We start from the raw sequence: 15,844 nt of genomic DNA on the forward strand, positions 1-15,844 counted from the left end.
CATTGAAATTGGGACTAAAATAGTCAGGTTGTTTCTTCTATCTTCAGTAGAAAGAAAAATTAATTAACTTAACTTTATATTCTACAATTACAGATGATTTTTAAAAAATATTTTGCCCAAGTACTTAAATGTATTTTTTTAATTTATAAAAATCACTGACAAAAAGGATCCATCCATTTTTGTAGTAGTGTTTAAATTCTCAATGTCACACTTCTTTGACAGAGTTATAATTTCTCAGAATTGGTAATCCTATTTTACAATTCTATTTTTATCCTTGTATTGTTCTTACAAATTATCCTCCATTTCAAAAATAATACTTACAAATTACTTGGAATCGAGATTAATTTCTTTGGATTCACGGAATGAAAAATTTTCTGAGAAATAAAAAATCCTTTTATATGGGTACCTATTTAAATAATCCTATTGTAAAAAATTTAGTTTCTTGTAATATTATTTTCCTTTAAAATATTTTTTTTTTATTTAATGCACAAAATACACAATTTTACATAGACACAATTATATGTTTTTTATTTCCCAACTTGTTAGAAAATTCGGTGTTAAGTCGGGACTCTTCGATATATAAATCTAAAATGTTTATTTACATATTAAAACAATATACAGGTAATCAAAACAGTATACAAAATAATAATAGAAAAATTAAAATAATAAAAATTTATAATACATGTCGAAAATGGAATCAAAAGTCATATAATAATACGTATGACAGTGATGACATACACATATACGATATACGTATATGGATAATAATGAAAACAGCAGCGATGTTATGCATTTATTCCCGAAGCAATCTCATACAGTGGTCTCTACCCCTCGATACAATCCAATTATGGATCTTCATCTTAAATAAAGACGTTGTTTTGGAGAACTTAATGTGTTCATCCAAGACGTTGAACACTCTTGGAGCTATATATGAAAAGTGTCTCCAAGCAAACATCATACGCGTTCTCGGTATTAAGAAGTTTAGGTTACGCGAAAACCTCGTACGGGCATTCTGTTGGCAGTTGGGACCTCCTTCCGTAGTCGCCTGACCAGAAAATTGTCAATACATTTTTGATATAGATTTGACGAATATCAAGAACTTTTTACAATTGAAATAATGGTTCAGATGGGTAGGTCGGAGGGCACCGAAACATAACTCTAAGAATAAGTTTTTGCGTCTTGATTAGGGGGTTCATGACAACTGTCGAGCAACCTCCCCAGCCAATTATGCCATAAACAGCCACCGATTGAAAAAGCGCAAAGTAGACATTTTTAAGAGTGCTAACGTCCAGGATGTTTCCGAGTGAGAAGACATGACACAGTTTTCTTAATCTAGATACCAGGGACTGAACCTGTGTCTCCCATCGCAAATTTCTGTCAATTACAATGCCTAGATATTTTATATTATCAACTCGTTTCAAACTGGCTTCAGGTGGTGACCCATCTCTTATACTAAATGTAAGATATTTTGTTTTATCCACATTCAGCGTTAGCAGATTGTCATCCAGCCAGTTTTTGACACTTCCATACCACAATTTGCTTTTTGAAACACAGAGTTCCAGTCACTAGCCTCAAACAAAACAACCGTGTCATCAGCAAACGCTATAGTTTTTCCACCATTACTCAAATCACACAAAGAGTTTATATATTTTATATTATTAGTTTATATTATTATCTGTTGACATTATTTTTTGCAATATTTCATTCTCTTTTTTCCTTTCTTTCCAGTTCTCCTGAGTGAGGGTATAGAAAACGATGATCTCGAAGACAAGACTTTGAAAATTACTGATTTTGGTCTCGCTAGGGAAGTTTACAAAACTACCCCCATGTCAGCTGCGGGAACATACGCATGGATGCCACCTGAGGTGATTATTATATTAATTTTTAAAAATATTAATTTCGTGCATTATTCTTTTATACATATCCCGGCGTGGGAAATCAATGTGTGACAGGTTTACGAATTATGAAATCAGGTGAGAGTGCAAATCTGAGACAGGTATAATTGATGATTGAGAGTATTAGCAGCAAATTTAGAAATCTCCACCAAAAACTAAAAATTAGTTATTAATTCAAAAATAAACTAAACATAAAAACCTACCTACTTTCATAATAGCGTAATCAAAACCGTTTGCAAAAACAGATTTCAATTATACTACTTGACACCGTAAACTTAGCATTCTCCATTGAGTTAGTGAAGCATAATTACAAATCTAACAATTCTTTTTTCAAAGTTTTTCGCAAATATCTCAGTAACTCTCCTTCAATGGAGATTTCTAAGCTTGCTTCTGACATCCCAAACTCTCCTCTTTTTAATGTGTTTCACATCTTCACTTTATTTCCTTTTTCTTTTCTTAGAATTAATTACATGTTTAATGTAATAGCTATGATTTTATTTTATGCTATTTTCTATAATGCTTTATGTAATTTTAACTGTTTATTGTAAGAGCCCTCTGGGCGTTTATTAAATTAAAAAAATAGGATTTAGAAAGGGCACTGAGATAATTGGGTCGTGTAGAATGAATGGATGATGAAAGAATGGTATAGCGAGAGTGAACGGTAACGTAGGACGAGGACGACCAAGGAAGACGTGGCATGATCAGACAAACAAAAATCTTAAGTCTGGTCATGTCACAAGCAGAGAGAACCGAAGAGCATGTATGACAAGATGTATGAATGTGGAAGAAGCTAGCAATATATCTCGGGGAAATGGCGTAATGGTAGTGGTAGTAGGGTGAAAATAATGGTAAACAACTTTCCCAAAAATGAATTGTTTTGTGAATTAATTGTTATTTTATTTATGTTGTCTGTCCCTTGATAAAATATTCGCTCTCCCAACCTTGTAAGAAATAGTATAAAAGTTGAAAATGTTGTAAAAAAAATTACCAGTTCTGAAAATGCCTATTTAGGCAAAAGCGCTTGTTGGTCAAATTAAATAAAGTGATAATTTATTAAAACCATTATCTGAAATGGCTTAAATTGTGGCTACTATGAGAACGAAAATAAAAATATTAGAAGTATTATTTAGCATATTTGCTTTCATATCTTTTAATTTTTTACTTTTGCCTTCCAGGTTATCAAGAAGTCGACATTCTCGCGAGCGAGCGACGTGTGGTCGTATGGCGTGCTGTTGTGGGAACTGCTCACAGGCGAGACGCCTTACAAGGGCATAGACGCCCTCGCCGTGGCCTACGGAGTGGCGGTCAACAAGCTGACTCTGCCCATCCCCAGCACTTGTCCCAAAGAGTGGAGGGACCTCATGGAAGGTACTACCCCATCAAAATATTTTTTTTACAATAGTTTATGAAAATCTCCAAAATTCATTTTAACCCTTGTGTGTGATGTCACAATCTATGTAGAAGACTTAATAATATTGTATCTTGTTTTAAAAATTAATGTTGTCTTATTTTGCTATAAAAGTTTTAAATTATATGATTATTTTTACAAATTACGGAAAATGGTTTATTAAACAGTATCTCCCTTCTATGTATGCCAGATAAATCATATCAAATCAGTGCAACATCGTCTGTTAAGAAAAGTAGCATGAATGATTGGCCTCGAGCGGGGAGACTACACTTACGGAGAAATGGAGTCAATGTCAAAAATCTCAAGTCTACAAAAACGTAGAAATAACATTGACTCCATATTTATGTTTAATTTACTAAATGTCTAATTAATGAACTATTGTTACTGGAACAAGTGGCATTCAATGTTCCGATCCACCGATTGCGAAATAATAATGTGCTTTTCCTTGGTCGGCACAGCACAAACTATGGCTTGCATGCACCAATGTCCCGATTGTGTTGCATTGTAAACTCGAGACAAGATCTAGACTTTATCGGTGTAAGTCTTTATAGATCTAAACAATCACTAAGATGTAACAGATCTCGTCTTGAGGTAGTAATTATTATTTAATATTTTGTACTAGCTTTAATCTTCTTAAGTTGTATTTTATTTCAATTGTACCTGTATATATTAGAAGGAAATGTGTTTTCCATTGTTGAGTGGACTGAACAAGTCCGTAAATAAATAAATAAATTAATATTATATGCATGTTGAATTAATTTTTTTTAAGTTACTGTATTTAAAAACTTGTCATCTTTTATTTAATGTAACATGACATTACAGCACTGTTTCCAAAGAGTTTTTTTTATCTGTCTTTTAAGAGTTTACTCAATTATTTTACCTATGATAATTTCGCTAAGCCCCCCCCCCACTAACCTTGTTTTCCGTTTTCTAAAATATTTTTTTTTGTTATTCACCAACAGAAAATAGCTCCGAAAATTCGAAAATTTCAGTATATCATACATAAAAAAGATGAATCAGGTTCTTCCCGAGTCAGGTTCGCGTCCTGTAGTTTTGACATGAACTGCTAACGAACAGTCAGCGGCTGACGTCCAGGACGACGAACAACAGATACCTTGTAAAGTAGGCAAGCCTTGTTAAGGCTCTCAGGAGGCATCCGCGGTATATGGCCCAGCCAACCGTATCGCCTTCGCTTGATGACAATTGTCACCTGAGTTTTCTATGTTGGTTCGTTCTCTCATTTCTTCATTCCTTTCAAAATCAAACCACCGCACACCCAAGATTCTTCGGAGACATCTATCCTCAAAACTCAGTATTTTGCTATTGCGGGCCCTAGTGTGCCACGAGTTGCGTCCGTAGAGGAGAATAGAATTTATGCAAGCGTTATGTAGGTGGCATTTGGTTTTCACTGAGTAAATGTCTGATCTCCACACAGCCTTCATACTGTTGAATGTGGCGCCTGCTATTCCTAGCTGCACTCCCAGCTCTTTTTGAAAGGTGATATTTTCCATAATATATCTACTTTTACTCTCAGGGTTGATATTCCAAACCCTCTCGCGTATTTACATACAAAATACGCAAGATAAAAGTATTCTCTATGGCCGCGAGAGTGGTTCAGAATATCACCGTAGGTATTTAAAACTCGTTCCTTTAGATGACATGGTTTTACAGAATCGTGGGGTTTAAGCATTAAGGCAACGAAGTGTTCCACAGTCAATAGATTTTAGTAATATTTTAGTATTGTAATGTGCATAAATATTAAGGCTGACAGCCAGTGCAGTGTTGAAGCCATGGTACAGTAATATGAACTAACGCAATATGTATTATATTGAACTATTTCATAGTTTTTTTTTTTTTTTTTCAAAAAATAAATCTTTGCGTTCTTATGATTAACCTAAATATTTCAATTTTGGTGGCCTGTAATTGGCTGGTTTAAGTGGCCACTTTACACACTGTGTAACATTCACCGTTTGCCCTAAACATCCATATTTCCTCAACTCTTCCATCTGTTGACTTTTGTGAATGAAAGGAGCTAAAACCTTCATTATGAGGGTGAGATTCATCCAGCTGAACCAAATCACCTACTAGGCAACGCCTTCCAATTGTAATACTTCTTCTTTTACCAGGTAGTTAATTCACAGGTCATAAACCCTGTAAACGCCTAGACTTCCATATTCCCTTCTCAATATGTTTTCCCTGTTGTAATAAATTTAAATATGAACAACCCCCTAGGGAGGAAATCCAGCCAGTCTGCAAGTATTTGGACGTACTCAAACATTGTTGAGTTGTAAATAACTCACTATTAGAAAATGGAAATCAAGTTGTGGTAGAGTGGGGTGTGATCCTTGGATCTTTGATCCATGAGTCCACGACACTAGCCACGGGACCACAACCCGATTTTTAATGTATTCTCGATGTAGTATACTCACGCACAGGACATGCCTACGTGGGATTTTTTTTATTTATATAAATAAAGTGATACATTTTGTAATAAAAAATGTAAACAAAAAAATTGTAAATAAATGTATAGCTCTCGCACTAATGTTTGCTATAACTTTAAAAAAAATTATTATTGATGGCATTGCAATATTTGTTAAATCTAAGATGCAGCAAGTAAGGAAATGACATCCCTATTTTTTATGTCAGTATGTCGACACATCCTACGTACAACTGTGTAACTGCCTCATCCACGGTTATACGACTGTTGCATTTTTTAAATATACACCTTTGAAACTTTAATATTGAATATTAAAATAATTTAAAACATCGTTGGAACATGTTTTTTGTAAACGTATAAATGTTTAACTGCATATATCTAAAACAAAATCCGAGGAATAATTAAGTACGTGCCAGCTACATACTATTATGCGGGGGTAATGCGGCGCGGGCGACGAAGATCTGCCCATCGCTCAGTTTTTTTTTTTTTTTTAAAGGAAAAGAAATATTTGCGTTCTTATGATTTACCCAAATATTTCATTTTGAGGGCCATTTTCAACGAGTTGTAAATAACTCACTATTAGAAAATGGGAATCAAGTTGGGGTAGAGTGGGATTCGAACCACGGACCTTAAGTCCGGGAGTTCGAGACTCTAGCCACAGGATCACAACCCGTTCTTTTACCTCGGACAGCGAGGACAGCGCACAGGCTCCCTCAAAAAATTAAAAAACATAGGTATACTTATCAAAATAATCAAAATTATCTTATATTAATGTAACAGCGATACATAAACAAATATAAGATCGTATTTAATTACGATTTTTTTGTAAAAGCTGTGTAATTGAACATTTTTTTCAGTTTCTGTGCTGCAGAGCAGCGTTTATTTTATAATTAAAAAATACATATAAGAATTGGTTACCCACTAAGTCTAAAGACTTTTCGGTGGAACACATATTTTTTTTATGACAGGTTTATATTACATTTATTTTATTTCTATTTTACAAATTTATTTATAAACAAGCACTATAAAGTATCTAGAAGATATTTCTTCAGTTCTTTTTTTTCATTTGAAGATTTTTCATGTTAATGATGGTTTGTGGGAGATCTTTGAACAATCTTGGAACAACGCAATTTAATGTTCGCTCTCCGAAGTAATTTCTAATTCGGGGAACAAACAGGGAGCCCTTAGTTTTTAATCTAGTGTTGTGAGTGTGGGAAACTCTTTTTTTATATTCCGGATTAACAAAGTGATCTACAATCAATTTGTAGTCACAAAGTTGTTTTACCGGCAGGACATTACAGAATTTAAAAACATTTTAGGGGAAGATATCAAATGAAGTACAGAGTAAAACGATGTAACTAGGCAGATACTCGTGAAACATTTCAATGAATCCCATTGAATAAGCCTGTATCAGCGACTTACAGTATTGATGACAGGTTACGTAGCAAAATATAAATGTGTATGTGTGATAAAACAAACTAGTGATCTCAAAAAGTACATTTATTTTTTATCTTATTAAATAACTCAATTTAAAGCGCTATGCCAAATTTCACAGCTTTACTACGTAAGAACAGCGAAATATCAAGAGTTTTTTTTTTTTTAATCTTTAAAACACTCTCCTGTAAAATTTACTTTTTTCAGTTACACAGTTGGTACGTAGGATGTGTCGATATTTCATTATCATCTTTTAATTGGTTATTTTCTGTATTTCAGCATGCTGGCAGTCCAACCCCCACGATAGGCCGTCCTTTGTAGAGATCCTGGATGACTTGGAACATATCAGGAATTCTGAATTTACGATGGGACCGCACGAATCATTCCACACAATGCAAGATGATTGGAGAATCGAAATAGAAGAAGTACTTCGGGACCTAAGAAGAAAGGAAAAGGTATTTAAAATTATCAAATCAATGTCTAAATGTTTGTAGACAGGCTGGATTTCACTCCCTAGGGATTAAGATCTAAATTTATTGTAACAGAGAGCAATGTGGATGTTTAAATATACGCGGAATGGTGAATGTTACACATTGTGTAAAGTGGCCACCTAAACCAGCCAGGGACAAGTCATAAGCAAGCTGTTGCAATAAATTTTCATTAAAATATTACGCTAAGTATTCTTAGTGGTTGGCCATGGTTGTGAAGCGTTTGGGGCGTGGCACGGGCGCGGTAGGGCCTCGAATCGACAAATTTAAGGAAGAAATAAAGTGATTGTTGTCAGTGCTTCACTTTACTTTTTATGTGGGAAATTTGAGTTAAGTACATTACCTGAAAGCAGAATTCACAAGAGGATAATACGATAGATAAGATATGTCCTCTCCCAGCTCTGTGAACAGCCTCGACTGCGCAAGACAAGATTGTGGGACAATACAACAATGTGACCATAGTTCAAACGCGGAACTTTCTGAAAATGGACACATGACAATGCGAGCGAGTTTGCGAAAAATATTTTTTTTTTTAAAGAAAGAAGAAATATTTGCGTTCTTATGATTTACTCAAATATTTCATTTTGAGGGCCATTTTCAACGAGTTGTAAATAACTCACTATTTGAAAATGGGAATCTTATTTATTTTATACCTAGATGTATTGAAATTGTTGGGGGACACACACATGGACAATGCGACCGCCTGCGATGGTAAGCCGTTGTCCTGCGGAGCCTGCCTGTCTATCTCTAGGACAATGTCTCGGTCCCTTGTCCTGTCCTTCAAATTTCCGTCCATACTAGGAAAATAGGTCCGAAGCTGGGACGAGACAGTATTGTCCTGAACTGTGCATTATCAATAAATCTCCCATTGTGCTTTTAACCTTAGGATTATAAAAAATTACAAAAAAATAATAATTTGCTGCTTATTGTAATTCTCGAATAGAGGAATTATTAAGTGTTTTATTTTCTGAAATATTTTTCATCATTTTACTATATTTACCTCTGAACGGTTTTTAAATCTGAAAGTACAAACCTTGACCAACTTACACCTGTCACTTTTTAGTTGGTTGGAAGAATTATCGGGGTGGATATTAAATATGAACGCTTTTCTCGAAAACCGCCATGAAAGTTTCATTACCAAACTTCTATCATAAGTATGAGTGTTAACATAAGCTGTCTCCGTTTTTTTCCAAACGATGACAACAAGAGGACAAATTACAACAAATTATTCAATAATGTATTTGTTTTCTTCTGATTCCCTTGATTCCCCTGTAAACAGAGTTTTTCGAAATACTCACTTTCATCTACTGGACATTTAATTTTGAAGGCTTGTAATCAAATAAAGTAATAAATGTAATGTAAAAATTAACTTAACATCTTGTAGAGCAGAAAATTTTCTTTTGAACCTTTACTGTTTTGTTTTACTTTTGATGCTCATTTTTAAATTTAAAAAAAAACATACCCATCTTATTAACACTTAATAGTATTTTTAATTGAAAAAAACTTACGTTACATCTGCGATTATTCAACGAAATAATCTAGGTTTGTGTTCTGTAATTTAAGGCTTATTCTGCTTTACACGCAACCAGGCCTGTAAATCATTTGAGGAGGTTTGTAATTATAAAATTAATGTATTTAAATTTCGCTGCACTAGAAAATCGCTTGGCAAACCATAGCACTATTTTTTTCCAGCCCCAAATTAACTTACCCTTACTTTTGTTATTTTCCCCTTTAAATATATTTCAAAACATTTATTCATAGCAACAAGTAATAAATACATGTCTTATTTTCTGCACAAAACCTTTTTTTTTTATTACTATGATTTTTTTAATCTTTCTCCATCAGGCTACCACATAGTACTTAGATTGAGAATGTATTGCATATTTTATAATATTTTTGTAAAAGCATTATTCCATAAAATAAAATCATAATAATAATGGATGCTCTTTTCCAGGAATTGAGGTGTCGAGAAGAAGAACTTAGTAGAGCTCAACTTGAACAAAGGTTACACGAAGAGTCCTTACAACAGAGAGAGAGGCAACTAGATGAGAGAGAGATGGAGTTAGTAGAGAGAGAACTGCATGTGATAATGCTCGCTCAGAGTAACCCGCCTCAACCCAACAAAAGAAAAGGTAGGGGATTTATTTTACTTTGTATCGTTTTCGTAGCCTCCGTGGCTTAATACATAGGTAAGAAGTTGGTTTATAATCATTTTATGTGATTTTTCTTAATTTCGAGAATCCTATGCAATGATCTACCACTGTAATTCGGGTCTTAACCTGTTACGACGCAAACAACTTAAATACTTATATAGAAAGGGGTTAAGACCCTTCATGATTGGGTTCTAACTTGATACAAAGCATAAATATTTCTTAAAATATACAAGACCTATGTAAGACCTTTACTGGAGTATGGATATCAAGTATGGAGTCCTTACTTCACTAAAGACATAGATCTGCTGGAGTCCAAAGATGTGCTTCGAAAATCCCCAAATTACTCAAAAGGATGCCCTACCACGGTATATTAAAAGCACTAGGACTTACATCATTTGAAAAACGACAGAAAAGAGGGGACTTGATGGCAACTTCTAAGATACTAAATGATTACAATGACTGCCCATTAAATCCCAACACAATTTTACGGGGTCATAACTGGAAGCTCTATCGTCCCCAATTCCACCTCAATCCCAGCAACACTTCCTTTTCAGCTGGGTGGTTTCAGACTGGAATAAATTGCCAAGCCTAGTTGTCCATTCCATTTTGGTCAACTAGTTCATAAACCGTTTGGATGCTTTTTTGAAGGAAGAAGAACACAGATCAGTACACGAGATATAGACGCACCAACAAAGGCTGCCTGCCTGCCTGCCTATAATGAATAATAATAATTAGTATCGATGTTTGCTTACATTTGTTATTGATTCAATTTTGTATGACTCTTATTTTATTCATTACTCTTAAAATCCACAATCAATATAATTTTAAAAACGTCGTCGTGGTGTAATGACTAAGATACTTGACTCGCGCGCGGAAGATTCCGGGTTCGATTCCCTGTGAGAACACAAACATTAAAAGAGATTTTTCTCAAGCCTTGGTGTTCTGTGCTGTAATTCACCACTGTAATTGGGCCTCCTATACTGTTGTGATGCAAAAAAGAACATTGATTTAAAAGGTTTTTCGGTTTCTACCTTACCTTTTTTTCTACTTAAATGTTCTTGAAGGTAAACTGATACATATACAGTGTTTAATAATCTTAATAATGTTCAAATCGCCTCTCTTCTTCTAATAATTCATGTATAAACTGGGTCAAAAATATAAATGTCATTTCTTTTCCAGATAAACTCTTTATTGCTTTTGTATTTTTTTCCTAATTTAATTATCTAACTTTAGTTTAATAATTTTTGCTCTATATCTGTTTTTTATTAATTTTTTTTTATATACTTTTTTATGTGTTTATACCAGGTGTATGCATAAGTTTTTGCCGGTTTTTGTAGGAAAGATAACACGTAATTTTAAAGGTAAATTAATTTTTTGTTTATTCAACATTTTGGCCATCGACTTTTACACACTTCCCCCATCTTTCAGATTAGTTATGAATATCACGCCAGAAAAACTATTTGTCTTTTGTGGCAAACCATTAATCGAGCCATTTTCCAACTTCCTCGAAATTGCTGAAGTGCTGCTCTGTAAGCGCGCGCCCCATTGATGCGAAGAGGTGATAGTCAGATGGCGCCAGGTCGGGGGAGTACGGCGGGTGCGGAAGGATGTCCCAGCCAAACGATTTTAAGGTGTCTCACTGGTTTTGCTGTGTGAGACAGCACATTGTCGTGAAACAAAATCACTTTGCCATGTCTTTTGGCCCATTCCGGTCATCTTTTGATTAATGCGTGATTTAAATGAATCATTTATTGGCGATAACATTGTACATTAACGGTTTCGCCGGGCTTCAAGAGTTCATAATACACCATACCGCTCTGGTCCCACCAGACACAAAGCATAGTCTTCTTGCCGAAGTGATTTAACCTTGGTGTTAAAGGACCGGCTTCGCCAGGTGACAGCCACGATTTTCTCCGCTTCGGGTTTTCAAAATAAATCCATTGTTCTTCACCTGTCACGATTCGGTACAGAAATGATTTTCTTTTGTGGCGTTTCACAATTTTTGCATGCAGCATTTCACAAGTGACTTTGTGATTTTCCATTCAAATCCTGTGGGACCCATTTACCGAAATTATTGATCTTCCCCATTGCTCGTAAACGTCTGCTGATTGTGGTTCTGCCAATTGCTGTTGAGTTTGAGTTTGAGTTTAGTTATCATCCAGTAACGCATGAATTTGTCCGTCTTCACACTTTTGTGGTCTTCCGGGGCGCGCACTGTCTTTCACGTTGAAATTACAACGTTCAAATTGTCGAAACCATGTCTCACATGTTCTGATCGATGGAGCGTGTTCACTATAGGTTTCTACCAGCAAACGATGACTTTCCACCACCTTTTTCTTTTGATTAAATAAGAAAAGCGATGCGTGTCGCATGTTCTTTTCAGGCACAAACGTCAACATGATCGCTGAACGATACAACACAGACTAGCTATTGTTTAGCGGACTCAACTTGTGTGTGTTTGTAGGTTAATGTCAGATGAACAAACTGATGTAACTCTTAGTGAAACCGGAAAAGACTTATGCATACATCTGGTATATGCATCTACACCATAGATTTCATAATGTATTCTAGATTTAGTATACCCACGCACAGGCCATGCCTACGTGGTATTTTTTGTTATTATAAATAAAGCAGTATACATATTATGTAATGAAAAATGTAACAAATGTAAACAAAACAATTGTAAATAAAAAAAATTTAAAAAAACAAAAAAAAGCTTTTGGTACAGACACAACATCCACTGAACGCCTGAAGAATATTAACCTTTAAGAGAGTAGTTTTGTTAAAAATTTATCCCATCTACATTTTTTTTCAAAATATTTTCACAAATCATCCAGGGTGGCATTGCCATCTCCTTTTTATGAATAAATCAAATGAACAATTTTGACTAGCAACACCTTACAATGTACGTCCATACTGCTTTATGTGTAAATTATTTGAAACATACACGGTACAGCTTTATTATTTTTTTAAGACTTCAAGTACGAAGGATAAGTCCTTGGGTGGACTTATTGCTAGAAGCAATATCTTCCAGCCAACCAATAAACAGACTGGCCCATATAAGAGTTGGTCAAAAATTTGTACTAAAAAACAAAATATACATCAAAAGATACATACATGAAAAAACATAATTTATGAAAAATAACAGCTGTTAGCACACAATTTAAAAATGTACATTACGCTATTCATAGTAAAGGATGAGGAAAAAGGAAAAGAAACCAGAAAAGAAAGATAATATTTATAAAATTGTAAAGAAACAATGATATTTATTTATTTATTTATATTTGGATAATTTATATAGCGCGTTTTTGTGAAAATCACCTCAAGGGCGCTGTACAATAAATAAATAAGCCCACCACGTCTTGCGGCTACAGAGCGCATGGACGGTTGGGATTCTTGTTCCTCGTCTCCAATTATGATATACAGGAGCTAGATTACAGCACGTCTTGCAGCTACAGAGCGCATAGACAATAAGAAATCTAGCCCCTATTCACATTTTTTATTTGACAATAAAGTTTAGAGATTTAGTGATATTTAAAAAAATTATATAAAAAATAAATTTATAAAAATAGAAGTTAGATAACAAGTCTTGCAGCTACTGAGCGCATGGACTGTTGGAATTCTAGACCTCATTTACTAAATTTTGATATTTGATAACATTTACCTATTGAAGCTAGATTACTAATCGTCTTGCAGCTACAAAATGCATGGACAAGTGAAATTCTGGCAACTTAAAATTATCAATAAATTTACAAAAATAAACATTGAGCATAATAGTAAATTTGTAAAGTGTTTGTGCTAAAAAGTAAACAATAAAAAACAGATAAAGCACTTCAACACTATGGATAATATAACAGATAAAAATATCCGAAGGATAGCTTTCGTAGATGTTCGGTAGTCACTAGTCACTGTCGCAGTATCGCACAAGTGCAAACACATGTTGTTTGCTAAATTAAAGAAGATGGTCTGGTCCACGTGTAGTTGCCGGAGGGGGGAAAGAAGCCTATTGTTCCAACGACTTTGTATCCATTTTAGTCTGTATTATTTTGTTTTATAATGAGTATGAAATTCCCGCTCAATTTTATTTATTTTTCACATTATTATTAGACAAACGTGTGTATGAAGGGAGTTTAGGATTCTAAGGATATGTAGTAATGTTTCAGGTGTTTCTTGGAAGTAGTATACTCGCTTAGAGGTTAATATCCTAATTACGTATTTTTATAAAGTTTTAATTTAAAGCAAATGTGATTTTTTTTCTGAATTAATAACTTGATAATTTTTCAGGGAAATTCAGTCGCAGTCGATTGCGGTTATTGAAGAAGGAACCCGGTTCCGCCATCTCCCTCCCATCCGACTTCCGTCACACCATCACCGTACAGCAGCTGCAGGGAAAGGGAGCTCTCATGAAGAGTGTTGCTCTCAGGACACCTCCCGGTTCTCCCAGCATCCTCAGGGCTATAGCGTGTTGGTCACCTTTTATTATTTTACTCTTTGAACTCACATTGTCATTAATTAGAACCCTCTTTTCCATTTTATGAAATTGTTTAAGAACAAATGTTTAAGAGCAAAATGTAAGCATTTTTATTCAAAATCTCATTACATGACACACATTGTACATATAATGTAATACTTTCTAATGAGGAAGTTCATTATTTTTGAAAAAAAAACATATTTGTTAATATACGAGTACTATGTAGTTAATAGATTTTTTATTTCTTAAATTACTCTGCGTGTGACGTCTCGAGTTCTCTTCTGCTCCTTCTCGTTCTGCCGATTGGTCTGTTGACTTACCATAAATCGGAAATCTTCCACAACTCTCTTATTATTGGTTGATTCATAGGAACTAGTACATCGTTCATAGTTTGTTTTTTTTTTTATTAATTTTTTTTCATACATTTTCAAGAATCTTTTCTGTACAATTTAATGCTCTAATTTTTACCGCACGTAAGAAAAAAAAAATTCCCGTAGGACTGAACTTCCTCATTCTACCTTCGGTATTTACTTATTATGCTTATTTATAAGTTTTTTTTGTCGATTTATTAGAGAAGGTTATTAGAGGATTAATTTTGTAATTGAAAAATATTCCCATTTAAAAAATTCTTTCGTTTCACAGTCAAAAATTGCTTTATGAATTATTTTCTGAGGATTTTTAACAGAAATAATAACCATTAAAATTTGCCGAAAGATTTCTTTTTTTTGCTGTAAAAAATTACGCTAGAAAGTAGTTGTTTAAAAGTATTACCAGTGTAAAAAAAGTCATTTACGGGATTGAAAACCAGAAGTCCACATATGTGTAACCAGGGACGCTAGAAATTAAATTTGATGTTATATATGAATTTTTCAGTACCAGACGGAGTAAAGGGCAAGACATGGGGCCCGTCTACACTGCACCAACGTGAGCGCAGCCATCTCACTGCTCTGCGGCCCGTATGCCACCATCCGCATTTCAGCAAGAGCGCCCCTAATCTGCCCCCTGCGCAGCCCCCCCACCTGGCCCCCATAGGTAACCCCCCCTCCAAGCGTCTCCACATCGTAAACCTCCCCTTGACCCCCGTCCTCTGCAGCAACTCGGCTGTCTCGCTCCACCTCTCCAACTCTTCCACTCTCTCTTCTTTCTCGCCCGATTCTGACTCTCTGCCTAGTTACAACGCGGCGCTGTCGCCGCTCCCCGGTAGCCAAAGACACCGCGTCTCGGTGCAAAGTCGAAGCATTTCCAATTTGACTGAAAACTATTACGGCACCGTCTTCTCGACAGACAGCTATGTAATAGCGCAGAGGATCAATTCTTGCGAAACAATCTACGACGAGAGCAAGTTCCTAAAGTGTAAGAACATGCCCGATGAACAGAAGAAACCTAGTGTTAAAAAAACTATCCGTACTTTATTGGAAGACATGAGATCGGTAGTTAAATCTGCCGGATCAGTCTCTGTTAGTCGAGAGAAGACAAGTTTGTTGAAAAAACAATAATTCCGCTCGGCGAAATTTCTTAATAGTTAGTTATAATATATTTGTTAGTTTTTTTTACATTT

At 34.8% G+C, this 15,844-nt stretch overlaps 1 protein-coding gene across 1 annotated transcript in view; it reads left to right on the plus strand.

The window, feature by feature from the left end:
- Positions 1-1,728: 1,728 nt before the first annotated feature.
- LOC148275948 (uncharacterized) overlaps positions 1,729-15,844 on the plus strand; it is a gene marked incomplete at its 5' end in the record, with an annotated part of 28,963 nt that continues 14,847 nt past the window's right edge. The window contains 6 exons of the mRNA XM_088234979.1: positions 1,729-1,865; positions 3,071-3,263; positions 7,454-7,629; positions 9,617-9,794; positions 14,100-14,279; positions 15,160-15,318. Coding sequence (XP_088091105.1) covers positions 1,729-1,865; positions 3,071-3,263; positions 7,454-7,629; positions 9,617-9,794; positions 14,100-14,279; positions 15,160-15,318 — 1,023 coding nt within the window. The remainder of the gene's footprint in view (positions 1,866-3,070; positions 3,264-7,453; positions 7,630-9,616; positions 9,795-14,099; positions 14,280-15,159; positions 15,319-15,844) is intronic.

The sequence above is a fragment of the Micrasema longulum genome, unplaced genomic scaffold (genome assembly GCF_059751315.1).
Source record: "Micrasema longulum isolate JH-2025_06_02 unplaced genomic scaffold, ASM5975131v1 h1tg001312l, whole genome shotgun sequence".
NCBI classification, from domain to species: Eukaryota; Metazoa; Arthropoda; class Insecta; order Trichoptera; family Brachycentridae; genus Micrasema; species Micrasema longulum.